This window comes from Electrophorus electricus, chromosome 16, assembly GCF_041902795.1.
Source record: "Electrophorus electricus isolate QZ-2024a chromosome 16, ASM4190279v1, whole genome shotgun sequence".
NCBI lineage: Eukaryota > Metazoa > Chordata > Actinopteri > Gymnotiformes > Gymnotidae > Electrophorus > Electrophorus electricus.
In genome coordinates, this window is record NC_137512.1 from 6,267,590 (window position 1) to 6,295,509 (window position 27,920).

The window sequence follows — 27,920 nt, forward strand, 5'->3', positions numbered from 1 at the left end:
TTCTGATGAGATGAGGCCCGTGACCAAAGGCCAGACCAGAGTCACACAAAGAGACTTCTCCCCATCCTGTTCTTATCTTTTTATGTGTAGCGTAATAGTCGTAGGCTATAAAATGACACAGTTGCTTGAGCGCTTGTTTTATCTAGTTATATGTTACATAATATTGCTATTATTCAAGCAAAGGTTATGTGTAATGCAATATAAAATGCACTTTCATACTGATATTCAGATATTGCAGCTAAGTAAAATCTGGATAGAGATCATGTATAGTTTAAAAGTCAAACAAACAAACAAACAGCACATCCTATGCGGTAAGATTGTTGTTAAGTTCATGTTTCCTAAACCGTGGTAAACCCGTTTTGACCTGCGCGCATGCTCCACCCCAGGTATTTCGCGTGGCTAGGCTCTTTGTCCGGAACTCGGCTGCGTGATCGCGCGAGTCTGTCCGCCGAGGTCGTTGCACGCGCAGGCGCGCGCACCAGCCACGCTCGAGCACACGGCGGTTCCAGCCTACGGTCCCGTCTTAAAAACCACAGCGCGAAGAGGGGAAAAACTTCTCCGAAACTTCAGTTCTGCTCTCGACAGTTTCTCAGACGGAGTTTAAAAAAAAAATCCAAGTGGATACCTTTAGACCAACAAACAGACCAAAAAAAAAACCAAAACATTGTCAGAAGTAACTTTTACAACGATTTTTTTTTTACGTCTGTGTGTTAGTCACTCTGGCGACTGGCTTTTGTTTTTCCCCGCAAAGTTTTAACTCGTTACATCAACGCGAGGAACAAAGTGGCGAAAACGTACATTTCACGTTTGCCGCCTTGTGGCTTTCATTCGTTTCAGTTCGGGATTTTATTTGTAATTGTAATTGTTAGAGGCCCAAGGCGGTCTGTCCACGAAAATCAGTGTTTGAGCTAGTTTAGTCGGGCAGTTCGCTAACTTGTCCGCTTCAAAGAGGCGAAGTTACTGAGCCAGTCAGCGACGGCGCGTCTCCATGAGGAAACCCAACGCGGGAATCCAAGTTCTCCTTTAACCGCAGCTAAATTATATTGCTTGTTGTGGCTCCCTCATAGCTTTCAGTAGTTTCGCACAGCAATGAAGACGACTGCCGCGTTCACTGTTTGCATATATGCCGTGATTTTCGCCTCCGTCGCGGCTGAGCAAAAGTCAAAGAACTGCAATGAAGTCCGCACCGCTTACAGTTCCAAGGGCTTCAACATCAACGACGTCCCCAATAAAGGCATACACGGTAAGCTCCGTTAATGGCTTTTTACGTGAAATTGGGCCTGTCGTGACGAACGAAATCGTTACTGTTAGGGTTGTAGATGGCTGTTGGTTTTTTAAAGTCTCCCAGTACATAGAGGGCCTCGGCTACAATGAATAAAGTGGCCCGTGTTTTGGGCGACTTGTCACAATAAGTTAATTATTGTAAAAAAACAAAACAAAAAAAAAACGTCTTTTGCTTCTCGTAGTGGCCACCAAACGCTTAAGAGCATAAGCTTCAGTGGGTACCTTCTTTTGCAAATGACTAAGGCGAATCAACGGCTCGCTAACTTTCTAGCCTGATTCAGCGTAGGCTGCATGCACTGCTGCCTTCTCATATCTAATATATAGCCTTTACGCGGTGATGCACGGTTGTTGCTTTAAGCCCGTCTCGCTTTATATTAAGTCGGGAAACCACGGCTTCTTGGTTAACTTTGTAAAACGCAAAGCTCCGTATGGGTGACTTCGGAACGAGTCAGAGACGGCGATGTTTCTCTTGGCTCGGTGTTAATTTATATCCGTTTTCACGCACATTTCGCCGTTTGTGTTCCGATTTGCCAATTTAGGTGAAAGTCGTGAACAACATTTATAATTCCAACTGCAAAATGCTGCCGTTCGAGGCTCTAATGGTGATGTTAATGTAGCGGTCTTGATGTCAACCGGGTGTGGACACGGGGTCTCAAACCTTGGTTTTTTCATCGTGAATGGGATGAGGACCTAGACCCGGCGTACGCTTGCTTTAGGTTGTCTGTCGTGTTTCCCCAGAGGAAAGAAAAGTTCCTGCGACAGTGCACATCTCTTCTACCTCGGCCTCTTCACTGTAGTATATAGTAAGATGGCGTATATGAGGAGGGGCGTCTTCTCCCAGTTATCTAAAACTTTTAAATCGAACCTTCTCAAATCCCCTCTCATACATGCGACTACTGCAACCCTTTAGGCTATTCATACTTCTAACTTTATTATGGTTCCGCACGTTGTGTCTCGGATAGTAGGCCCATAGATCTCTTCTGCAGGCCTACATTCTGAGAAGGCAGTCTACAATATGCTGTAGTAAGTTGGTATGCCGTATGGTCCAGATTTCTTCACTTTTTTTCCCCCCTGCCTCAACAATAATGCTGGGAAAGTGAATCATTTTCCATAGAGCTTTTAACTTGTGGTTACACTGGTTGGGTCTAATTAAAAATAGTTCTGATCAATTACTGTGCTGCAGTTTCACATTGCTTGTTTAATGTTTTGTTCTCTTGGATGTGTAGTGTGTCTTTTCAGTTCATTAAACTTGCATGTTAAATAAGCCTTTAACATGGTTTTCTCAGTGTCAAAAGAAATGTAATTCTTACACTGATAAGGCGTGTTCCATGTGAGAACGGGAACAGCTGCTTTTATTGGGGGAAACCGTTTTCTTCATACTTTACCCCATAGGGCAAAGGCCTAACCCCCCTGTGCATCATTGTGATGCAAAGCTCGATTGTACCACAACTTTCCTTCGTTTGTCATCTTTTTTTTTTTCTTTTCTTTTTTTTTTTTGTAGCCGCGCTCCAGTTTTGTTGTGAAGGATTTAAAAGAATGTGTTGTAAAGGGTTGTTGAACAGTCTGGGTGCTGCACGCGCGTGCTTTTCACAATAGTGTCCAATATGCCTTGGAACCTGTGCAAGACCAACCTCAGTGAGCATGTCTTTGTCAATAATGGAGCCTGAGATAATTGATCCAGGAAAAGTAGCAGGGCCTACTGTCACTGAGGGGTGGAAACCTCTTGGAAAGCAGAGAGGGAGCACAAAAAGCCCTGCTTTTGGATAACAACTTCTCCTGTTGCTAGGGAGAAAGTGGTCCACAGGAGAAGTTAATTGAACTGGCACCATCCCCTCCTGATTTGTGTTTTTTTTTGTTTATTTATTTATTTATTTATTTTTGCTTTCAGAGCTGGCCCTCTTCACCTGGTAGTGACATCCATTCTATATATTGCTACAGGTCTGAATCCAGATTCCATCTGCAGCTGGGCCAAGCACATCCAACATGTTGCATCGACTAGACATATGGACAAAATTATACCTTTCCCAAGTTCATTTTTCCGCTTTTATGCAATTAATCAGCAAGGGTATTATTACTTACTAGTGCTCTGGGTTTTTTTCAGATGGTCCATTTCTAGCCAACAAAGTCATATGAAGTCTCTGTGTCATCAAAACAATGCACCGTTAATTTAGATTTTTTTTTTTTGTCATTTTAATTCAGACCAGTGCAGCGTTACAGACGTTGTAGACACAGCCTCCATAATGACTAGTGCTCCTTCAACCACAGGCATCTTTTTGTTTTTGGCTTGTGGTAGAAAGATGACAGTATTTGTTCACTAAATCTATAGCCTCACAATTAAGACAGTACTTGTGATGTATTTTCACATGATTTGTGAGATGTCTAAGAGGTGAGAGAACCAACTTGAGTCATGAATTTAAAACTAAGTGAAATTTCATGTTGAACTCCCTTCTGACAGTTCAGAAATCCCCTCTCAAATGCTTGTCTAGGATAAAGCTGATCAAAACAAGCTTTGATTCCAAGCTGCGGCAGGAATCTGTTTTAATGAATTGATTGGAGCGGTTTTAAATTATTTGAGAACACCAGTGAGTGTTCCTGTACTTCCCAGTTGTCCATTGTTAGTTTTTAACAACATAAATGTTTTTCTGCTCAACCACCAGATGTACCCAAAACATACATAAAGTATGTTTTCCCATGATTGAAATGAAGCACATTGGTTGTACAAAGAGGTTTTCTTCACTAGCCAGGCAAGTTGTTTATTTGCTGGCCAGAGGGTCTCTGTGGATCCTTTCTCTTTGCAAGATACTGAGGATTATAACATCTAAGACTACCTCATGGCTCCTTAAGCCTTGGAGTACAAAGTTCCCTGCTGAGGACTAAAGCCCTCACATCCTCCAATCCCTAACTAAACCAAAGAGGGTCCTGTGCTTTTAGAGAAAAGCCCCACTGTGTGTGATGGTTGATGATTGGCCTAGATGTTGTAAAATGTGTCCGCGTCGAGTGCCTACTGCGTAGTGGCTGGTAGTGGCTCTTCAAAAGATGCAGAAAAGAGGCAGTTAACGCTGACCAGATTGGCATCTCCTCGTGTCAACAGTTTCTTATTGGGCGGCGGTAGAACACTTTTTCCCTGCTCAAGTGCAGTCTGTTTTCCTTTATGTTGGCAGCTGGGTCTTATGTCATGGCTCAGGTATGGACAACGGTGAAGATCAAAGATGCTTTCTCGCTTCCTCTGAGGAGATCATCCCAGTCATAATCACTTCAGGGTATTATGGCTGGAACTCTTGAGGAAAAACCAAACAGAATGAAAACATTTCCAGATATAGACTTATGCTTTAACTCGTGGATTATTTTTAACCGGGGTCAAACATGGGTGTTTTGCTTTTCTGTTGGCCATATGCCGTGTGTAGTAGACATGTAAATAATTGACTGATATTTCCATAGCCATATCACTGATGAGATAAGGCTTGGGTCCTTGTAGAGGCCAGCCATGCACAAAATGACATGGTATGAAGTTTGCCAGCAGCATATGTTTGTGTGTGTGTTTTGTTTTGTTTTTTCCCCCTTTTAAAGGAACTCCTTGCATGGTAAATTTTGCATATAAAAATACTGACTATAATGACTTTTATTGCTTAAAACAAAAAATGTGGTAAGCATTAACTTATCTAATATGTGGCCCCTAGAGTTTAGTCATAGTTCTAAGTATGAGAAAAGAATGCTGTTTTGTCTGAGAGGTGCCTTGAGCTCTGTGGATTTTAAGAGTTATATTTCACTCTCAGTGATGAGGCATCAAGCCTTTTGTCAGGAAATGGCCCACTAGAATATCAATAGTATCAATGAAGGAAATTGATCCCGTCTTAAGACACTGTTGTAAAAACTGGTCCTCTGTGTTGTACAAGATGATGAGGCAAAGAATATTTGGCACAAAACATAGGTCTGTCTAGTTTCTAAAATGTTTAAAGATTTTCATTGTTTTGAAGAATCTGGATACTCCATCTCTGGCTACTCGTTCCCCACTGTGTTCTGCTAATCAGAGAAATTACTGAAGCGCAATAATTAAAGATCAGATCATGTGTTTGTTTTCCCTACTGCCAGCTGTGCGTCATTGTCAGTTATGCCATCAGGCGTCATGAATTAAAATGATCTGGGAGCCTGGGGGAGAACAAATGCTCCCTCGTCTACTAATAGTGATTTTGATGACGCTTACAGATGAATTGAAAGGATATCATCTAAAATTATCATATTTTATATTTTCTAAAAAAAAAAAAATCAGATATCCAACAGAAATGGTGATTCATGTTGGGATGTAAGACCTTGTCGGTGCAGCCATTTATTTCAGATTTAAACAAAGCCTTGGCACCAACCTCTCATCTGGGGGCACTAGATTAATTTTGACAAAATACTGAATATTCTTTACGATATCAGCAAGGTTTTTGAGGTGCCTCTGTTGGGTGGGAGAGGCAAAATTAAGAGAAACTTTGTACCACAGGAGGCTAAAATATTGGTGTTGTAGCCTGTTTCTGTGGCTGACTGCCTGTAATTGAGTTTGGCTATTGGATGGAAGACATCATGTGAGGTTGGCAAACATTTGGTAATTGGTTGCTGGGTGGTGGAGGAGGCTGCTAAAATGTTGTGGTTTCCTGGCCATTTGATGGGATTCTTATCGGTTTCCTGTTACAGACTAAGAATTGGTGAGGAGATCCGATATATTCTTGCTAGAGACCACACACTGCCCGTGGTTTTGCCACTCACTCACTCTACACAAGAATCACTGCCTTAATTCCATGCAGGGTACACAGTTTCAAGTAGGGATTGAATAGAGGAAGCAATTAATCCAGCCCAGCAGTCTCTGAGTCCCAGCCATAACGAGTCTGTATGGGTTCAAGCTCTTCTTGCCAACACATCTACATGCTTTAATGAACTGCTGATATGAATTTAAACATGGCATCAGTTAAAGCTAGTTTACTTAGTGGTTGCATTATTAAAAAAAACCCCTGCATTCTTCTTTCTTTGTAAGTAATCTTGATTTAACGCCTTGCTTTTTGTTCATATATTCTTCTGAAATTAAATATATTCTTCAGGAGATGAGGTATCGTTTCAGCCTGTGTATCCACAGCGGTTGGGGGGGGGGGGGGGGGGGTTGCTCACCCTGGAGCGTGAGTTTCACTCCAGCCTGTCCACACTACTCCCTGGTGTTCTACCTACGCAGGCTTTAGTGAGCGGCTGCGCTGCAGGGGGTGGATGCTGTGTGTGGGAACAATGGGGCGCCCCCAGACAGCCCCCTCCAAACACATTCCACAGGGGACCACCAAGACCCACACTAGGGGAGCTGAGAGCTTGAGCAGCAACAAGGCTTTGGCCAGTGGAGAGTTTGGTGGGTGGGGGAGGTGGACTGGACTGGACTGGCCTGATGGAACAAGGGAGCAGAGTGAGAGGATAAGGGGATGGCTGAGACCAAGAGAGTGCAAAAAAATGCAAATTGTTGTTGTTATTGGGAGACACCAAAAGTAGCTGCCACTGGGTATGATTTAAGTGAAATTGTGGCACAGGTTGTGGAATGTGGGCTGGCATCACCCGGGGCTTAATGCTTTCACTCTAACTCATGAACACGCATGCGCTCTCCGCGTGCGGTGCCGACGACCTTTCCATGCCTCCAAGCTCGCAAGTCTTCGGGCCTCGCGTCCCTGGTGGTGGTCCTGTACTTGCCGTCGTCCTACGAGCTAGTCTGGATGCGGCTGTACAGTGCAGAGCCGTTCTCAACGGACACTGCGTAAAATCTGCCTGTGTATTTCTGCCTTTTTGTTCTCCGGAAGGCAGATAGGGGCCGCCACTGAAACTCCTTGTTAACACTTCCAATTTGCATGCTGGTAAATCAGCACCATCCGGGCCCCCTTCACTTGGCTCATGCCCCTCGGCTTCTCTTATAGAGAAAGCTTTGTAGGAAGTGTTTGTGAGCATTCCTCCTCCTTTTTTTTTTTTTTGATTCAGCCTCAACATCTAGAAGAAGCTTTTCTTCTCTTTCTCCCTATTCTGTTTGGCTAGCTCAGCCCTTATGGCTTGCTGCAAGGCATCTTCCAAGTTCTCATCACAGCTCTTTCACTGCCCCTCTTGCTTCTCGGTCTGTTCTTTAGAGCTTCGGTGCGTGTGAAGCCTCCCAGATCATTTTAATACCAAAACGGACCACCACAGCCACTGCAGCGGTTTTCCTGTCGTTTTTCGAGTGGCTTTGTATAATGGGACAGTTTTGCTAGGAAGAATGATGATGCTTTCTTTAACTTTGTTGCATGCTTTTCTCTTTTTGCACCTAACCCCCCCCCCCCCCCCACCAAAGAATTCCTTAGTAAAAGCTGCAGCTTGTGTGTGAGATTTGAGACGCTGCGTGTCTTTTCTGTTGTTATCAGTCGGCTCTAGTTCCAGTCCACCTGCAGAGCTCCAAGGGCATGCAGGGTGTGTTCTGTGCCGTCTTGCCATGCTCTGTCGGGCGCGCCTCTTGCCAGTCCTCCCTCACTCTGAGGAACGTCAGAGCTCCAGCACCAAGACCCCTGTTGCCCTAGCAGGACTGATGTCTGCGCCAAAGGTTGCGGTGTTGCCCTTGGTCCCCAGGAGCCATTTTGTGGCTACGGAGAGAGTGGTGGGATGGGGGCCAAGGATCTGTGCGGGTTTTGGGAAGAAGCCCCGGCTCTGATGGTGTTCCAGAACCACTATAATTCCTGCTAGCTAATTACTCCCATGGCCTGCATGTAGCTTCCCTCGATGAGCCTCCAAGCAGCTCCCTACTTAGACACTGCCAGGCAGCACGTGCGCTCACCTAATGCCCCTCTCGCAGCCCCCTCGAACATGTCATAAAGTCTTTGAAGAGGGCTGTGAGGGCGCCGTGTTGATCTGACGTGCGCTCTAGCGGGCGGCTGCGGGCGGTCCTGCTGGCTTTCACGGAGCCCCTTCAGTTTGACCGACGAGGTGATGGCAGCTCTTAAAACCAATCATCAAACTTTGTCCACTTCAGGAATTCAGTTGTCATGCAGACTTCCATCTACCAGATGACCTTCCAAGTACTGTTGGGCCATTTAGAAAAGTCATCGGTCACCCCGTCACGGTTTAGACGTAGGTTTTAGCTGGAGTAAGATATTAGAAGTGACTCATGGCAACAAAATGGTGGATTTGATGTAGAAACTTGAGACGGTCATGTTTGATCTCAGCTGAAAGCTTTTGAGCATATGATATGTGCTCATTGGCCTCATTGATTTATCGACACGGCTGGCAGGATCTCGTTCGCGATGGCATTGGGGGGGGGGGGGTGTCCATGACTAAAGCATAGTAAGTGTAGGCTTCCTTATTTTTTGTGGTTGGATAATAGTTCTGCTCTTCCTACCAACTTCACTGCTATCAGATTTCCTGAGCCCAACAGCTATATCACAATCATTGTCGCTGTGTTGTAGCTTTGAGGACTGGAAACATGATCGTGGGACTGACCTCATCTTGCCCATGGGCCCCTCACACTCTGAAACATGGACAGACACACACACACAACCTGCAGTATTATATAGACACACAAGGTACAGAGTCCCCAGTATTATATAAAACCACATGTACACACAGTCCCCAGCGTTATATAGACACAGACGCACATGTACACACGGTCTCCAGAGTTATATAGACACAAATACGGTCCCCATTACATGTCCGGCAGGTTCGACATCTGGCGGATTTCAACGGAGCTTAGAAGTCCGGTGTAAACACTGTCAAAGAGCAGCCTAGTCTTCCGCTGTTCTGCTTTAACAGCCAAGGGCAAGCTCGTGTGCTTTACTCGTGTGCTTTACTCTTTAAATGCTCCGAAAGCCTTTCTTGTTCTGGAGGTTACAAGGATGCTTTAATACATTTATGTAGCTTTCTGGTCCTAGAAAAGTATGTTTTAAAAAATGGAGGTGCTTTTAAGGAAGGCAAAGGGTTTGGAATCATCAGAATCGGGTAAGTTCCAAACGGCAGCAGCGCTGAGCCAGGACAGCACGCGGTTCCCTTTTTTGTACCTCCCAGTTGTTTGTGTGGCCCCTGCAACACTGAAGCACTTTGCAGGGAGGCGGAGTAGTGTTTTTCGGACCAAAGGTCTCTGCTGGTAGTCTCCTCTACTTTAAGTGCAATAAAGTAGTGAATGGGGGAGGGGGAGGGCTTTAGGGATGAGCTGTCTCTGTCTTTGTGGCCATGTTCTTTCTCTACTGTTTCCTTTTGATACCGTGTAGTGCTGTAACATGTCTTCCATTTGTCTGGAGAATCTCAGCTTGTCCCCACAAATCTGTGAATGTGTGCTCTCTCGCTCTCTGTGCCTCGCTCTCGCGCTCTGTCTCTCTCTCTTGCTGTCTCGCGCGCGCTCTTGCTGTCTGTGTCTCGCTCTGTCTCTCTCGCTGTGTTGCTGTATCTCTTGCTGTCTCTCTCCCTCTCTTGCTGTGTCTCTCGTGCTCTCTCTCGCTCTCGCTGTGTCTCTCTCTCTCGCGCTCGCTCTGTGGCTCACGCGCGCTCGCTCTGTCTCGCGCTCTGTGTCTCGCGTGCTCGCTCTGTGTCTCTCTTTTCTTCATTTCTCCTTTTTCTTCGTCAGGCAATGAAACAAAAATGTGTTAGTCCTATTTCTAGGCATGTATGACTTCTCTACAGTTGACTTGACAAAGTCAACTTGACAATTTTTAAAAGTTCTATGTGTTTCTTGATGGGTAAAGAAAATATGACCCAGAGGTTTTTGTGGTGTAACTGTATTAAGTTTCATTTTAAGTGTACTTATGCTGGTTTTATGGTACTATATGGCATGAAATCCTAACCATGTTTTGTTTATTTTTGTTATTTTTAAGGTTTTCATGGTGGGGAATTGGATTCAGAGGTTGCACAGTACGTAATGTCAATCATTGCAATCTGTGCTTCATATTACTGTTTTGTTTTATGGCATAACTGATAGGAATACAATGGGTTTGCAGTATGCTTCTGAAATGTGTGGGGGGGTTTTCTGTGGCATACAAACTGATTGATAACAGTGTTAAGTTTGCACTAGGATACAAATCATACTGTTCCGTTCCTGCAAATGTGCGATGTTGCAGACGTTGTCATGCGGGTCAAGAAGTGAGCTGGCCTTCCTGTTGTCAGTTCAGGCTTGCGCTGTGTTTGGCTGGAATTGCCCAGGGCACTGACCGATTATTTTAGGTGATGAATGTATTGTCGATGCTCAGCCAGCCCTGCAGTTTCTCACGTTAGCTTGCCCTACCCCATGAACTCTTCTACTACTATAGGGTTTGTGTGTGTGTGTGCTAGACATGTGAGCCTTGTGTGTACTTTTGTGCGTGCTCAAAGAGCTGTTTGTTGTGGGGATACAGAATTCAGTCTTGATGCCAGTGATCACAGCTGGGACATAAGATGACCCCCCCCCCCCCCTGCATTCTAAGCTGTCAGTGTCTTCCCTTACCTACCTACTAGCTGTGTGTGTGTTCCCTTGGGTACTTTCTTTTGGTTTGGGGGCAGGGGAGTGTTTAATCGCTTCCACCTGAACCTTGCTCCGTTGAACTGCACCAGCCTATCCACTGTTACCATGACCCTGCTTGGCTAGCCTGACCCACTGTGCTGTACGTTGGCTGAAGTGTCACCAACCATATATTTATGAAAACATGCACACGTTTAACTATTTTTAATTTATGATGCTACTGTAATAACATCTTAACAAATTATGCTGATTTTTTTTTTTGTGTGCGCGCGTGTTAAGCCTTTTAACACAAACATGGCTCTCGCTTTGTCTAGCTGAACCCTCTTCATGTCTGCTCCTGACTTTTAATGTTTCTATAAAAATGCTGGAGCAAGTTAACTGGTTCACAATGAGCTGACCTGGGAAGTGCTGTTGGCAGGGAGCTTTTGTGTATGGAGACAAAGACAGAGACGACACACTGGGGAAGGAGAGAGAGTCAGACAGAGAACCAGGGGCCAGATACATGTTGCGGAATCTCCCCAGGGGCTTCTGGGTAAATGTTCATGGATGACAGCTTTTTGGTATGTTCACCCGTGGGGGAGTTTTAATTGGCTAGAGAGACTGTCTGGTTTAATAATCAGAGGCAAACCGGTAGGAGTTTTTTTTTTTTTTTTTTTTTTTTTTTTTTTTTTTCTCTCCCTTCTTCCCTGTGTACCTACACATGCGTGTGCTCACACACCCATGCACAGTTTAACTTGTTTCCTGTTGCATGTGTGTGTGTTTTGAGGATTTTCCCAAATACCATCCTGTTTCTCACATGTCTGCTTTCTGTTGTCCCATGGCTGTGGGCTTCGATTGACGACGTCTGAAATGGTGCTTGGTGCCTTGGAGGACGCAGAGGTGAGGAGCCTTTTAAAATGCTGCACTGTGATTCTGGTTAATGATCACACAACTGTCTAGACTCAGAAGCCTGTGGAAGAGAGTATTGCCGAAGACCCCTCAACACCTCTGGAGCTTTTACCCCAGAAAATGAGGTGGATATAGTTTCTGCCTCCGCACATTCGTTTCCTTTTTATCAACTGTGTGCCGTCTGACATGAAAACTTGGATAGTGTTCTGACAGTTGTATTTGGCAGGAGATTTTAATCCATGAATTATTTAAGGAAACGTAATTTTACATGTCCTTTCCAAGTGCTTGTGGTTAGCTGCCCTAGTGTAAAACAACTCTCTCCAGTCTCTCTCCAAACTGACATCTCCGCAAGTACAATTCCTGATTTCTGAACAGCCTCTGAATGAGTGGGTAATAGTCCTTTAAAATTTGCTTCCTGTTGTGGACAAATTTTGTTCATTTAGATTTTAATTTTAGTGTCTAAGCAGGTCTGTAGGCTATAAGCAGGTCTGTAGGCTAGAAATGGAAATGGTCAGCATGTCCCAGGTTTCCTGGGCCTCATCTTTCCTACAGTGGAGTTCCTGGCCAGCGTCAGTGTCAGCAGGGATGCCTGGCATGGGATATCCTGCTTGCTAATTTGCTTACTCATTAACTTGCACCTGCACTTTGGGGCGGTCAGCTGCGGGGCAGTCCAGTCCTTTACCCATGGTGCCAGGAATAATGCCAGGTTGCATAGAGAAAGAGGATTAAAGTGACTCATTCATAAGACCTAGGAAGAAGGTGAGGTTAGGGGACTCAACCTTATAATGCCAGCAGAAGTATTCCACTATGCGACCTATGAATATGCGCTTAGGGGATCAGTAAAAAAAAAGAAAAAAAAAAAGGGGGGGGGGGGGGTTTATGAGGAATGGAAATTGGAGTTGGGAAAGGAATGACGTTGCTCTTATTGTAGGTTAAGCATGGGAGCCTCCCAAGAGACTTTCAGCTAATTTGAAAATAAATAAAAAAAAAATATATATATTTTTTTTTCCCATTTTTCTTCACAGCCTCAGATTATAGCAATGTGTCCTTGAAACCAGTCCCACAGCTGTTTTCATTAAAGAGGTCAAGTCTTCTCAGTCCGAAATGTCTGTGCTTACATAGCGGTCCTACACGGCCTCAGCGTGAAGAAGCTGCGTTGGGTGGTGGAGTCGTCTTGAAGAAAGGGGGGAAAAAAAAGTGCGTCTCAAGAAGCGAGCCCAGAGCTGCATCTTTAAAGCAGGATTAGTTGTCCTTCGCTCCCTTCCATACCCAAGCATGAAATGACCTACTTAACATCCACCATTTTGTGTAGAACTTTTATATAAGCCAAGCCATCACCGTGCCAGTTTAACTCTTTTGTTTTGTTTTTTCCCCCCCTTTTTTTTATTGCGAGTCTTGAAACACGTTATTGTGTTGGCAGTGGTGCTGTAAACTTGTCATGCCGGTACTTGAGAGCGCTCGGAAGGGAAGAGGAGGGAGCGAGGAAGTAATATCCGCGCTGATCACCTCCATATGAGCAGCTGCGCTGTAGTAGTGGTTTCCTCTTACACCCATCCATTTCGACCGCTTCCACCAAGATGGACTGCAGAAAATACCTGTGCACTTCTACTCTTACACTGTATAGAACTGAACAGAACCGTCTGTTTCCTGAAGAACAATGCGGCACTCAACTCCATCGCTTCTGCGACCCTTTAGGCGAACAGTGTGAAACTCCAGAAATGCAACACACACTTCTACTTGTTTAGTTTTTTTTTATGCAATTTAACCTCTAGCATTTGAGCCTGACACTAATATTATATGTGCCCATACCAGTGTTCACTGGAACGTGCGCTTTGTTCCATCTCTCTCGGAGTAGGACTGGAAAAATTATACGAAAGTACCGTTTCATGAAGGCTCGGGGCGTTCGAACCCGATCTACGTGTTGCGGCAGTCTGTCAGTGCTGGGAGGGGATTGTTTATCCAGGGTTGGAGGAGTATTCTCCAGGCTCTACGCGTAGGACCGGCAGTGTCGACACGGCCCCGGGCCGCTCAGCAAGGGAGGGAAGAGCCACGGGGCGCACACCACTCCCGCGGCCCAGAACAGAGACGCGCCAGTGAGGGGGGAACAACCAGTGGTGGCCTGCCCGGACACGGCTGCAAAGCGCAACAGCTGTGACTGCAAATCTAATATCCAACACTCATCTGTCCTCCAGGCTCAACTCGGCTTCTGTCTTGCCACTTATTCGTCCTGGTGCTCATGTCTGCAGCTAAGGTAGTTGGAACGCGCGAGCGAAGCTATTCTCCGTGCAGAAGGGTGTGTTGTAGGTCCACAGCAGCATCACTGATACACTAGCTGCATTGTGTAGGCTGTCTCCGTATAAAAGCACCTAATTTTAAGCCGAATTCGAATGCATCTTTTTACTGTCGTTCTCAGGTATGAGTTTGCCTTAGGAGAGCAGCGTTGCGGAAAAGATTAGGCAGCCAGGGCTTTATTGCGGTCTCGTAGCCTGTATTCAGCTGGGCGTAGAGCGAGGCAGGGAGGGAGGGGCATTGCCCACGTTAAAGTGCGGATGAACACTGTGCTTTGGGGGGGGGGGTGTCACTGTTCGTCACGGGTGTGGGAGCACAATCGCTGGGTGTTTCTGTGATGTTTTGAAATGTCTTTTTTTTTTTTTTTTTTTTATCCAGTCTATGAAACTTTTAAAGCATCGCCATCCTTTGACAAATGACTTTTTAATTTGCATTTTAAAAAAGTTTTTTCCCCCTCGTGCTAATTTCTGGAGCTTTGATGTTTCATTCAGGAAATGTTATCCAGAAATCCTTTCCTTATTAACTTGAATTTGCGCATGTGTGGGTAGGGGGGTATTTTGTGTAGTTTTTTTAAATGTGCATTTAAGCTTTGGAGTGGAATGCCACTTTGTCCCTCTCATATCTTATGATGAAAGAAAGTCTAATCGTAGCAGGTGCCGATGACCCTCACACTGGCACGCGGGATCTGCTGTGTGCCCCTAGACCCCGAGGGAGACTGTCCTCCGCGTCCCTTCAGCCACGGCATTCCTGTGTGGAGGCTGGAGCGATTTACGGTGCCGGATAGCTTCAAATAATCCCCACGAGAATTTGGAGCGTCTGACTCGGGGCCCAGTGCCTGGCGGGACAGCGTGTGCGTGCACGCCGGGGGGCTGTCCTCCAGGGTCTGTCGACCAGCGCTTCGCAGGGTCAGAGTTCTCGTCCCCTCTCAGAGGAGTGGCTGTTGACCTTCGACCCTGGTGGTTAGGTTTAGAGCGGTGCAGAGCTCCAAGGACTGAAAGCTGAGTGTGGGACAGGCTGCTGGACACATCTGTCAACAGGAAGTGACTTGCGTTAAATTTAAGTCTCAATTAGTTTTATTGTAAGGCTCATTTAAGATGGCTAGTCATCACTGACTACAAAGCATATATGGGGACATGAGTCAACATACCATCGCGTTCACATACTGGATTCCCCCCCCCCCCCCCAAGTGCTTTATTAATTGTGAATTGACGGAAGATAAAGACTTGCTTTATTTTTTTCCTACTGACAGTACAACGGATCGTGGACTTGTTCGTCTGTTGGTGCCTCTTCAGGTGATGACAGCCAGTGAGGCTATAGAAAACGTGGTGATCTGGTATGCATAGTAAGCGCATGTAATGGTATCGGTAAGTATTCTATCAGGCTTGAGCGTGTATCCATATGTCATGGCCTGACGAACATGAAGAGGAGAGAGTTTCCCTCCCATCTCCTATGTTCACATGTCACTTCAATCTGGGGAGGTTTGTCCTTTTTCTGTTTTGTTTACATGACTTGATGATTAAAGCAGGTTTAAAATTCTGAAGCAGCTAGAACGGACAACAGCCTACTAGTCCAGCCAGTCTGTTCTCAGTTTCTGTATGTTTGACTTGACTGACTTCTCCCAGTCCTCTGCCTCTCTACTCTTGTACAAAGACCTAAGTGTTGGGCAAAATGTAATGGAAGCGGAACCTTAAATGGAGGGTGTGTGCACGAGTGTGTGGTAGTAGATTTTACAGCGTACTTCTCTCGTGCCTTAAAATCTTTGATCTAAAATCAAATCAATCAGAATAGTTTCTGCTTCAGAACTCCCCATTCTTGCATGCATATGATCACACCAGGGTCTGCTCACCCTCAGTGTGTGCCCAGAGGCTGCCTAAGCATAAATGTTGCTAGGAAAGGTAAACATACTGACGCAGGGGGTAGTGTCCCACCAGCACAGTGGCCTGAGCCCAGGCAGTGAGCGCTGACACCATTCCTGGCTGTTCTGCGGTGATGGTGTTTATTTGCAAGCTCTCAGCAGTTTGTCTCTGTCCTATCACGTTTGTCCGTTTAGCAGACACTCTAGATCCCGGTCTCATCACAGATATGGTATCGCATCTCGAGCTAGATGACACTGCGTGGATGGGTGTGCTCAGCTGCAGAAAACCCACAATACCATCCGTCATCTGTCGTACCTAGTTAGTGACTAATCCCTCACCGGCGTTATCTTTAAGATGGACAGCATTTTTCTCATTCCCTGTGATTCCTGCGTGATTGTTAAACCTGCCGCCTGCACGATTGGAGTTGTACGCTGGCCCGTTTGGCTCTGGCCAACGGTGGCAGTGAATGGGTGTGGGTGTGCACGCGTATGCAGCCTGCAGTGTCTAGCACTGGAGTGGCTACAGCTTCAGTTGGCTGGCAGGGAAAGCCAAACAGCCTGTTGGAGTCGAGGCCACTGAAAGGCCCCTTGTGTTCTTACCGAATTCCAGCAACCGCATTAAAAAGAAAGAAAAACAAAACATTATTGCAGCTGCGACTACGCATTCGACTCGCGCCCCCCCACCACCATGCTAGCGCGCTTGCTAGCTTGTTTGCGCTTTTTTGTCTCTCCCCCCGCCCCCACCCCAAGGATCAGTGATGCTTTTCTGGTTCGAGTGGTTTAAGAATAAGGTCTAAGGCCTAATTGCTTGCTCATTGCCATTTTTTTCAATTATTGCTTTGTTTGTTTTATACATTTTGTGCCCCACTCCATAAATATAGCTTTTACTTATTTGTATGATGTTCCGCGCATGTGCATATGTTACAGACCTTTTATGGTATAAAGTGCTGTTCTTGTATTGGATATTTGTAATTACAGTGAGTGCATTAAACAAGTTTGTCATGTGCATATGGTGATTCCATGTAGCACAGTTTTTAAAAAAAAGCGTGTGTGTGTGTGTGTGTGAGACAGCAGCCCATCTGAAGGTTTGTCCTCAAGGCTTCTCGTGCTGCACTCTGGAGATGGAGGAGAAGTTGAGCCAGCAGAGTCGCACAGACCTGAAGGCCCCCGTCTCTCAGCTGAGCGCCAACCTGCAGAGCACCTTCACCCAGAGACACCAACACTTTGACAGTGAGTCCACCTCTCGTGCTCTCTCACACACAGGTACACCTGGACCCTGCATTCTGGGTCAGCATGCTAGCCTTGCTCTGCAGCACTTTGCCCTTCCTGGAATAATCCATGATGAGATCCTGAAGACTCGGAGACGTTGGTCCTGCTCTGTTCGGAGTCGCCCTTCAAGCCCGGCAGCTTTGACAGACACCCCCGTCTGCCTCAGTCCTGTGAGCAGGGGGCTGCCATCATCCGCCTATCCACCTGTCAGCTCTCTCCCCGTCATTTGCTGTGCTCGTGCAAGCACGCACATACTGTGCATGCACAGAAAGACCAGTGTCAGCCTTCCTCTCCAGTGCATGTGGCTGTTGATGTGGCTGGGGGGGATCGTGGCACCCCTGTGCTTCGGCTGAGGGGGTACATGGGAACATGCACCAGCAGGAGGAAAACCTGAGTAGCGCCCTCTGTTGGCCAGCACGTGCACATGAGTTTGATAGCTGGTTTCCTCATTCGTGTTTCCTGATCTAGCATACCTCCTCTACCAGATATAAAGGTACAAATGAGCTCCTCACCGCAAGTTGCCGTTTTAAGATCAGTCCCAGGATGGGCTCCGTGACCGAAGCAGTTCAGAGTTGTTACATTCCCGAGATCATTTCCTTCTGGGCCTGCCGAGAGAGGGTATGACAGGAAGCTTAACGCCAACGGTGGGTCCATGCTGGTTAATGAGGGCAGAGGAGAGGTGATGACGCATCACCCTTTTGGCAAGGCTTCCGCGGCCCGTCGGCTCCGTCCCAGAGTCGTGGGGAAACCAGAGCCTTGTCTGTAGCTGTCCGGCCAGCATGCGCTTGGCAGGGGAGCAAAGCGCTCTGAAATGGTTTCATCCTCGCCGCCTCTCTGGCACCAATCAAGTGTTATGGTGCGAATGTCAATGTTACATGCGGGCTTGGCGTGGGACGACGTGTTTGTACGCAGTGGAGAGGGAGTGGTCTGTGTGTACCTCCGAGTCCCGGGAGGCCGTGAAGACTCGAAGGAGAGAGGCTGACACACCAACCGGACGCTCACATGTAAGCGAAGCAGAGGTAACATTTTGAGAACGGATGGTGGCAATTCATAAAAAGCCGTCACGGAAGGGTGAGTTCCAGAGCTGGAATAGGAGTGAGGGCAAGCGGGCGAACTTTGTGTATTGCAGCCAGATGTGAGCAGGAATCCAATGTGTTGGAATGTGGTGGCAGGCACTGCCCCCCCCCCCCCCCCCCAACCGCCAGTTCTCTCTGCCTTTTGTTCCTTTTCGCTTTCTTTCGCTCTGCCGTCACTCTGCTCTGCCTTTCCTTTCTCCTCCAGCTCCAGGTTCTCAGCTCTTTTGAACTGTTACCGTGGGAATAAGCTCAGAAGTGCTGCTCTCTGTGAACAGTGGGAGAATGACCCAAGCACTTGGTTTTATGAGCTAAATGGCGCAGAGAAACCGGTAACCGGTAGGCTCTTTTGTCCGACAATGAATCCTACCCTCAATACAGATGTGTCCATGAGTCTAAGTATCATCATTTGACCTTTTTAAATGCCAGTAAATGTAACCAACGAGCCAGTGGGATTCGAGGGAGGATGCGGCAGTTACATGGGTGGGTTTCTCACCAGCAGAAGTGAGTGTTGTAGATTAATCTGCGTTCATTGAAATGTCCACAAACGAGCGTTTCCTTCCAGCGGAACAGGCCTGCAGGAAACGGCACAGAATGCATTTAGCATAGATAGTTAATGAAGATGAAGCGCACAAACCAAACTGAGTTTTGAAACGCGACATGCCGAAGAGCAACCACAGCGAATACTAAAGCTTGACTGCCTTTAAGATGAAATGAACATAAGCATGCACATATGGGACGGGTTCATCGGCGTCCGTGCACGCCTGTTGAGAGCCGTTTGAGCTCTGTCGGCCTTGAGGTCTCGGTCATGGCCAATTAAGTCCCCAGCCAGAAATAGTTTTCCTTTGGAGCTTGGTGTGTTTGCTTCCTCCCCGTGTGTCCGGTCTGGGTAACGCTGACTAGGGCAGCCTCGTCTGGGGCCGAGGCGGCCGGATTAACCCCTCAGAAATGCTCCCATCTTTGCAGCCTCGCAGCTGGGGGCCTGCGATCCCACAAGAAAAGAAAGCAGCTCGCCACCTAATTGGCACAAATGGGGGGCAATTACCGGCCCGGGGCGAGATACTGCGAGAGAGATGGGACGGGTAGACGAGGGGATGGAGCCTCGCTGGATGGAAGATTTTCCTCCCAGCCACCTCTGTGTTCCAGATGGCGCGAAACGAGACACGTTGGCGTTAGCTGGGAGTTGTAGCTGGGAGGAGTACGAAAGTTCAGGTCACCTGGGGCAAGTGTGGAGGAAGAGTAGAGGTCTTGCGGAAAGACCCACTGGTCCTATTTTGAGAGGACCAGCATTGAAAGAATGGGCGAAATATCGCCCATATGGGCCGAGCACCCTCCACCAAGTTATGCTACTCCCAACAAGTACCCTTGCCTGTAACCTTTCACACACTTTTCTCGACCAGTGGCGGGCCGCAAAGCCCACGTTAATGGAAAAATCGAGGAGAGCTTGTTGCCAGATTCACACGCACCATAAACTTGCGTTTAATGGTGAAGCAAGATGCATGTTTAACACAGTTTTCAAACTTTGAACGGTGTGTTTAGTTCCCCAAATGCTGTCATGGTTGTTTTTTTAAAAAGTTAGGTAGTTTACCAAAGTCTCCCCTTTGAGACCTTTTGAAGAACTTGATGCACAGGTTAAAAACATTTTTGTATGCCTTTTTCCCTTGTTGTATGAGCTGCATTTCCCACTAATGACTACACTTTTTGTCTGTGACTTACTCATGACATGCCATTTAAGTATGTAAGCTTGCTTCATATATTAGTATATCTCTTTGTAAATGCGTGTACCAAATAGCATCAAGAAAGTACAAAATACTCCCGAGGAAAGTTTGCACTTATTGACATTAAAGGCGTTTTCTCCATCTTTGCCAGTGATGTCGGTTCTCCTTTATACAGTCAGATTTGTTTTACTGTGAAGGTGATGCATTGGGATTCTTCACAACCCTTAACCCCCTCCTGCCCCCACACAAATGTTCTGTTGCCTGACATTAAACTTGTAGCAGTTCTAGCATTCCTCCATGTAGCGGGGGTGGGGAAGCCACGGCTCTTGCGTTCTCGTCTGTGTCAGTGGAGCTGTGTGCCCTTGCCCTCTCCCTGTGTGGGACAGGGGCCGTGGAGCTCAGATCCACGCAAGGGTTGTGGTGTTTCTAGTAGCCATGGTTACACAGTGGGTTTGGGGAGAACATGCCGCTACCGCCCCCCCCTTTAGCTAAGCGTGTGCCAGTGTGAGATGATGACTAGGCATAGCGGACCCGTGTGCATAAGTTTTAAACCGTGCACAGGTCTGCTACGGGTTTGGGTGCTAATGCTAAACGTCCCATTTTACAGAAATGTATAGCAAGTCTTTATAGCATGCAGAGACGCTTAACACATTAAGGTGCTTTGTCAAAAACATGTAGACCCAACTGTGCCATTAGTGTAGGGCTTGTCATGCAGAAAGGTAAAAATTGCATAGAAGAGTGCTGTGATTTGGGTGTCTGTTTGTTTATATGCATAAATAAAGGTGAAGCATTTCTGTGGAATTCTCATTTCGTTCAGATTAAGAAAGCAGGGGTTGGAGGGAGAGTGTTTCATGGGAGAGAGGGCTGGATTGCTGGGGGGGGGGGGGTTGACATTCCACAGGATGAAGTAGGTCATTGTTCGCTGTCTTCACTGAAGAGGTCCTTCTGAAGGAACTGAGGAACAGAAAGCAGGGGAGCGAGAGCGGGGCTCGAGGCGGGGTACAGGAGGTCCCTTTTAGAGGAAGGGGGTCTGCATTATTCAGTAATCCTATTGAAAGCTCCTCTCTGAAGGCCGGGGCAGGAGCAGCACGGAGAGAAAGGAAAAGCGAAAGGAATGTGACGAGAGAAAAATGCCATTGATGGCGGTCAGCCTCGGTCGGCTCCGCGGCCGAAACGTTACCGTTTGAACTGCGCGCTGCCCTTCGTTCTTTCTTCCACTCACACCCCCCCCCCCACTTCTTTTCTAGCCTCTCGGTGCTTTTCTCCTGCGATACAAAGTTTTTCTTAGAACTCAAAGGAACTGCAAGGGAATGTTTGGGAACAACGCTGGGTCAAATGGAATATGCATTAATGTGTTTAGATAATAACGCTGGGCTTTTTTGGCCTTGGACACGACCCTGGTGGTTTTTCCAGAGGAGAAGAGTGATCTGTGCTCAGGTCCTTGCGGAACACTAAATCTTGCTCTCTCGAGTGTCATTCCTAATGACAAAGTAATGTAGATTTGGCAACACGCATTCCCAAGGGGTTAGAGTGAGGACACAAGCGGGCCACTAAGATATGCCCCAATTTACATTCTATCTTTTGTGTTTAAAGATGTCCTCCAACTTTCACGAGTTTGCTTACTTGCTAGCAGTGCTGGCATACTTGGGGGGTCGTCATTTCAAATTCCCCACAGTCCAAGTTGACTATCGCAATTTGTCACAAAGCCTGTGAGCGGAACGTGATTGGTTCGCGCACTGCCATAGGAAATGATGCACACATGGAATGACAATCCATCAAGTGTTGTATGTTTTAAAACCTCTCTCCATCTCTCACATCCCTCAATTCTCCCCACAGAGTTCTTCAAAGAACTGCTCAGCAACGCCGAGAAGTCGCTGAACGACATGTTTGTGCGCACTTACGGCATGATGTACGTGAAGAACGCTGAGCTCTTCAAGCACTTATTCTACAACCTGCGGCGCTACTACACGTCGGGTGCCACCGCCGTGCACCTGGACGCCGTGCTGGCCGACTTCTGGGCCGAGCTGCTGGAGCGCATGTTCCGCCTGGTCAACGTGCAGTACGAGTTCAGCGACTCCTACATGGAGTGTGTGAGCCGGCACACGGAGCAACTGAAGCCATTTGGCGACGTGCCGCGCAAGCTCCGCCTGCAGCTCACGCGTGCCTTTGTGGCGGCGCGCACGTTCACCCTCGGCCTGGCGCTCATTCCCGACGTGGCCAGCAAGGTCTCCGCGGTATGTCATAACAGCGGGGATGGGGGTGAGGGGAGGGAGGCAGGCACACACAGCTCCAAGAAAGAACAGTCTTGCTCTGATATGCAAATACAGCCTCGGGAACACGGGCAGAACAGGCTAAGAGGCTGGAGCCGGCTGAGTGAATTATACAGTCAGCGGTTGTCCTCTGTTGAAAGTCCTCTTCTTAATTGGGTGCATTGGCTATGGATTAGCATTAGAAGAAATTTTCTGAAGTAGGCTGGAGGTGGTGGCTTATCTCCCTTCAGTAAAGATTTATAGGCCAAAGTGGATGTGTACGAACAGCACCCCTGCTAGGGTGAGTTAACTGTTTCAACCTTAATGGCAAATCTGAGCAAACAAAAGCTCATGTCGAGGGGACCTTATAAAGGATGCTTCCATCAACAGTCATCTACTTCTATGACTTTTTAAAGAGATTACAAGCTCCATTTCACTCGTGAATTGGGCAGGTTACTCATAAACCTTCACTTTGGGCCTTTCCACTGTTTAACTGGCTCTGTTTAAACCCCTCCCCCACATCCCCTGCTTACGTGCGCTCTCGCAGGTGAGCGCCTCGCCGAGCTGCGTGCGGGCGGCCATGAAGATGCTCTACTGTCCCTACTGCACCGGACAGGTGGCGTTGAAGCCCTGCAAAAACTACTGCCTCAACGTGATGCGCGGTTGCCTGGCCAACCAGGCCGATCTGGACACAGAGTGGAACAACTTCCTGGGTGAGTTCAGGCAAATCAGAGATGCAAAAGAAACCGTTGTTCAAACTGGGCAGCAGTGCCCTGTGCAATCCTCTGTACAGATAACTGCTCTTACACACGGCACTGAGCCAGAAGTCCAGATTTACCATTTTGGTTCTTTCTAAAAAAAAAAAAAAAAAAAAAAAAAAATAGAATGTGGAGGTTGTGTGTGTAAGGTTGCGTCTGACTTAATGGGACTTCACCTGGCCCAAATATATATTGACTGGATCTTGGAGTGCATGGAAAAGGCTGAGTTGCAGCCTCAGATGATCAAATTGGACAAGGATTAATAAATGTGGGAAAGAAAGCTCTGCTTCCCCCCCCGGGACCCCCCCCAGGAACATGGTGTGATGTGCCTCTGACTTTGTGGCTAATATGGTTCCAGGCCCCGACACGTGCATATACACCCACACAGTTTAAAGCTAGCAGGATGGACTGGCTTTGCTCACCCGGCATGTCAACTTTTCGGCGCCTTAATTGGGGCATCTTGTTAAGGCCCCTGACTGTTTAACAAGCTGTGGGCATGGCAGCTTACGGTACCCTTTCAGCCAGCACTCTGTGCTCCCCCTAGTGGTAGAAATCCATTACAACAACACACATGAATTGTATTCGTTACTTTGTCTAATCTCTAGAAATATTAAATATGCTTACTCACAGCATTTGAGGACGGCGGTTACCACATTGTACTGAAAGTTTGAGAATTCATTATGACTTGTGTTGTGTTGCGCTGCACCTTATGGTCCGATTCTAATGTCTTCCTTTCCTTGTTTAAAAAAAAAACCAAACAAACAAAAAAAAACAATTGCATGTGTCTCAATGCCAGATGCCATGTTGAGTCTTGCTGAGAGACTGGAGGGGCCGTTTAACTTTGAGTCCGTGATAGACCCCATAGATGTAAAGATCTCTGATGCCATCATGAACATGCAGGAGAACAGCATGCAAGTCTCCCAGAAGGTCTGTCGCTTGCTTTCCTCTTTTCTTAAACTGTGTGTGAAGTCAAACAAGGAACACCATAGAGGCTTCTTTTATTCTGAAATGCTTGTCCTGGATTGGTCCGTCAGGTGTTCCAGGGCTGTGGGCCGCCCAAAGCCACAGCGCGTTCCCGACGCTCCACAAAAGACTCTGGTTTCCCGGGCCGATTCCGGCCCTACAGCCCTGACGCCAGACCCACCACCGCAGCTGGCACCAACATGGACCGACTGGTAATGGCGTGAACTGTAGCTGTTTTTGACTGGGTTCCCAAATGGAGAACCCCTTTTTAAATCGACGAAAAAATTGAAAGCATTCCCCCACATTTAAAGGCATTCGTGTATACAAGATGCCATGGTGGAAGTTGAGAAATATGACTCGGTCATTCTGTCGCCTAGGTGACAGACGTGAAGAAGAAGCTGAAACACGCCAAGAAGTTCTGGTCCACCTTGCCAGACACGGTGTGTGCTGGAGACAGGGTTGCCCAGGGCGATGAGTGCTGGAACGGCACTGCCAAGAGCAGGTGAGTCTGACTCCACCCGCCCCCACAAGAGATGCAAGCGCCCTGCACTCGCCGCTCACCACCCACGCGCAATCTTCGCCCCCCCCCCCCCCCAGGTACGAGTCCGTAGTCCTGGGTAACGGCTTGGCCAACCAGGTCTCCAATCCTCATGTAGAAGTGGACATCACCAAGCCAGACGTCCTGATTCGCAGACAGATCACCGTGCTGAGAGAAATGACCAGCTGGCTGAAAGCCGCCCACAGCGGAAATGACATCACGACCGACAGCGGTGAGAGCCGAACCCACACGCGGCACCTTGACTTAGGCTCCGCCCCCTCATCTTGACTTAGGCTCCACCCCCTAGGCTCCACTTAGGCTCCACCCTTCTCTCTCTCTCCTGTTTCCAGCACACGTAACTCAACCACTCAGCTAGTTAACAAACTCCCCATACGTTTCAGTGCTGTTTTCTCGCATGGCAAGGCAAACCCTAAATTGTACAGGCAGGGACCCCAATGCCCAAACCATGCAGCCTGTTGACGCTTACGGAAACGTAGCATGACCGGCACATCCTGACTCTTGCTCCGCTTCTTTCTGTACCGCAGAGGAGGGCAGCGGAGACGAGAGCGGCAGTGGCTGTGACTCGCCCTCCTGCGACACCGACAAGGACATTTACTTTTCCACCACCACCCCCGTGAGGTCCCGTGTCGGCAAGCCTGAGGACAAGTCCTCCGGCAGCGTGCAGCAGGGTCTCTGCAGCCTGCCTCTGGTCCTGGCAGGGCTCGTCCTGGCCCTCCTGGCTCTCTATGCCAGATAAGGGCCCACCAAGAACGGCGCGCGAGCATTTCTGCCGAGAACAGGAAACCATAGGAGAACATTGAAAACGACACACACACACACACACACACACACACACGCACACACACACACACACACACACACACACAAAATAAAGAGACCACCTTTAGGACTGTGGTGTGCCTGCCAGCTAGGAAAGACTGTCAAAGTTATTAATATTGTAATAACTTCACCTTAATTCTTTTTATTCTACATTTTTTGGTCCATAAAAATGGACATATGCACAGCAGTGGGCTTCTCAACAGTGGTTCACCTCGTTTTTACTTTCATGCCGACTGATTCCTGCTCTCCCAGTTCATTCACTGTTCACAGTACCACACGATCAAATGTTTTCGTTTCATTTCCTTTTTTCCCTCCCAAAAGAGCTTTAGCGACTGGGTTTTCTGTGTGCGTGTGTTGGTATGGATGTTTGTGCCTTATTTTGAGAGGGAGTCCATTTTCCTAAGTTCGCTCAATAATTAATTGATGCAGCAGACACACTCACCGGAGACGGATGGCCGTTCTGTGTGCTTGCTACTGTGTGCCTTCCTGTGTGGTACAGATGTTGGTGAGCCTTAAGAACAAAATCACTGTTCCTGGTGACGGTGAGGGCATATAAGGACCAAGCCATCAAAGATGACTTGGTAATAACACAGAATAGAACTGATTTTTTTATTTTTTTATTTTTTTTTATTTTATTTTTTTTTTTATAAAGGCTGTGTGTATGTATATTACTATCAATTCTATCACAGCTCCCTTATCAAACACATTTTCTTTAGGGAGCCCATAATTGTAGAATGCTGCCTTTTTATCAGAAAATGAGTAGAAACTGTCTGGTTTAATGACATATTGGGAAGGTTTTTCCATTGATCTGAATGCTGATTGGGTTGATGAAAGACCTGTTGTAGGTTCACTGCTAGTGAACTGTATCAGGTGTAGACTGTTGTACACACATACGACCTGTTTGTTCAGCTTTAATCATCCAGGCATGTCTATGCACAAACGTGAGCGAAATGTTCATGGGCCTTCGCAGAGAACTTAACGAATTCCACCTGGTCAGGGTGTACATGGTGCATCAGTGTATCATTTAAGAGTTGAGTTTGAGATATGGAAGAATAATGATGAAGTTAACACAGGGTTTTTATGTGGATTTTTTTAAATAAAGAATTTTATTGCAAGGTGTAAATCTATATATTGGGTACTACAGCAGATTCTCTTAGGCCAGAATGACGGTCCTGACTCAAGTGACGTGGAGTGGTTTCTGTACGTGTGTGTGTGTTTCTTTCCAACTGTTTGTCCCATTGACACACTTAACCTTTTTGGGTCTAAGGCTGACCAGTAGGAGTGCCCCTTTTTTCATACCTACTCAACCTGAGTGTTATGACCGCATTACAACAGCTCTGTTTCCACTGAACTGCAACCTTGGTACTTTGCCACTGTTCCTCACGTTGAACAGAGAGGGCAGTGTATTGCACAAGCTGATTATATCGTACATTTTTGTGGCTTGTGGAGTGTTCTTTGGCTTCACGATCCGCTTGCCTGTACATGTGAGTTTTGTTTCGATGACTGTCGAGTACTGAGTATTTCACCCTCCTCTCTGAATGGCTCCCTCTTCTCTCTTGTACAGTAAGTTATTTATAACTGCATGTCTCTCTTAAATGCTTTTACAGACATGATCTCACATATTGCTTTTATAGATATTCTAAAGTACAATATTCAAAAAATGTATTTATATCTGTAGATGGTTGCATTTTAACAATTTCATACCTGATTTTATATTGGCTTTGAATTTCACAATATGTAAGGCTTAGAATTTGTAAACCAGTGTACCATTTTGTCTTTCCTTTTTCTTCTCCAATAGAATTAAATATGGGGTGATGAAATGTCTGCAGAGTGAAGGATTGGGCTAGCCAGGGGTTCTTCAGTGTCCTGACGTCATATGCACTTTTAATTTCCATTTAACATACACGCCACGTAGATTGCTAGCTAGATGCTTTTAAGCTGTTGAACTGTATGACTTTTTACAAAGAGAGGCCCTTCAGTACCCATGGTTAGAAGGCACACGGCATAGAAGCACTGAATACTTGGTGACGTAACGTGTGGTCTCTGTGTTCATGTATGCTTAAACAGAAGAATATCAAGTGTTCAGTGATTTATTTCCCCACATCTGTTTTGTATGTTTCAAGGCTTTTGTGTTTCTGTGTCTCACAGACAATAATCTGATTTATCCATTTCCTGGTGTCCCACAAACTTTTCCTCATTTGCACACGAAGAAACCAGTGTCTCTTGGAATGGTTAATGTCTTATTGTAACAATGTGGCTGTTTTAGTTACTTCGAATGTTGAGGTGATATGGACACTTGAATGGAGGGGATGGATGGCTTTTTTTTTTTTTTTTTTCCCCTGATCCAGCAGTCGTTAGTAGGAATACTCAACTAGAGAATGAAGTCACCCTCCCTCTGCAGACCTGGACAATGGATCACCTTTGATAAAGAGTATGAGAGACTTGATTACATGGGGTGGGGGGAGGGTGTAAATATTGAGCAGTCATTTTAGAGTACTCTGAAAGTGGTTATATAACAGTTCAGAATTTGCTCTTTCGGAGGATTGGCTTAACTGGGGGGGGGGGTAGACGCTAAAAATGTAAGAGAAAAGGTATATTAAACCTGTCGGAGTCTTTTGGAAATAAAGACTGCAGATATTTAAATTTGATGTCTTATGTCATGTTATTTCTGCACTCTGCTTTGCTCTGATCACTTTGCCTTAGTTTTTGTTGTCCATAGTTGTTTCTTAGTGTAGTAGGTCTGTTCTG

At 46.7% G+C, this 27,920-nt stretch overlaps 1 protein-coding gene across 2 annotated transcripts; it reads left to right on the forward strand.

The window, feature by feature from the left end:
* The first annotated feature begins 477 nt into the window (after window positions 1-477).
* gpc4 (glypican 4) lies at window positions 478-27,538 on the forward strand. Of its 2 annotated transcripts, XM_081698895.1 has the most exons (10): window positions 478-1,243; window positions 10,113-10,149; window positions 16,836-16,994; window positions 21,661-22,058; window positions 22,621-22,786; window positions 23,628-23,758; window positions 23,866-24,006; window positions 24,172-24,296; window positions 24,392-24,564; window positions 24,878-27,538. In XM_081698895.1, exons 1-10 carry the CDS (start codon window positions 1,175-1,177, stop codon window positions 25,087-25,089), a joined length of 1,611 nt encoding a protein of 536 aa, XP_081555021.1. In that variant the 5' UTR covers window positions 478-1,174; the 3' UTR covers window positions 25,090-27,538. The 2 variants fall into 2 exon arrangements, with proteins under 2 accessions (XP_081555021.1, XP_026868811.1); XM_027013010.3 differs by lacking the exon at window positions 10,113-10,149 and having other exon boundaries at window positions 479-1,243.
* Window positions 27,539-27,920: the final 382 nt, after the last annotated feature.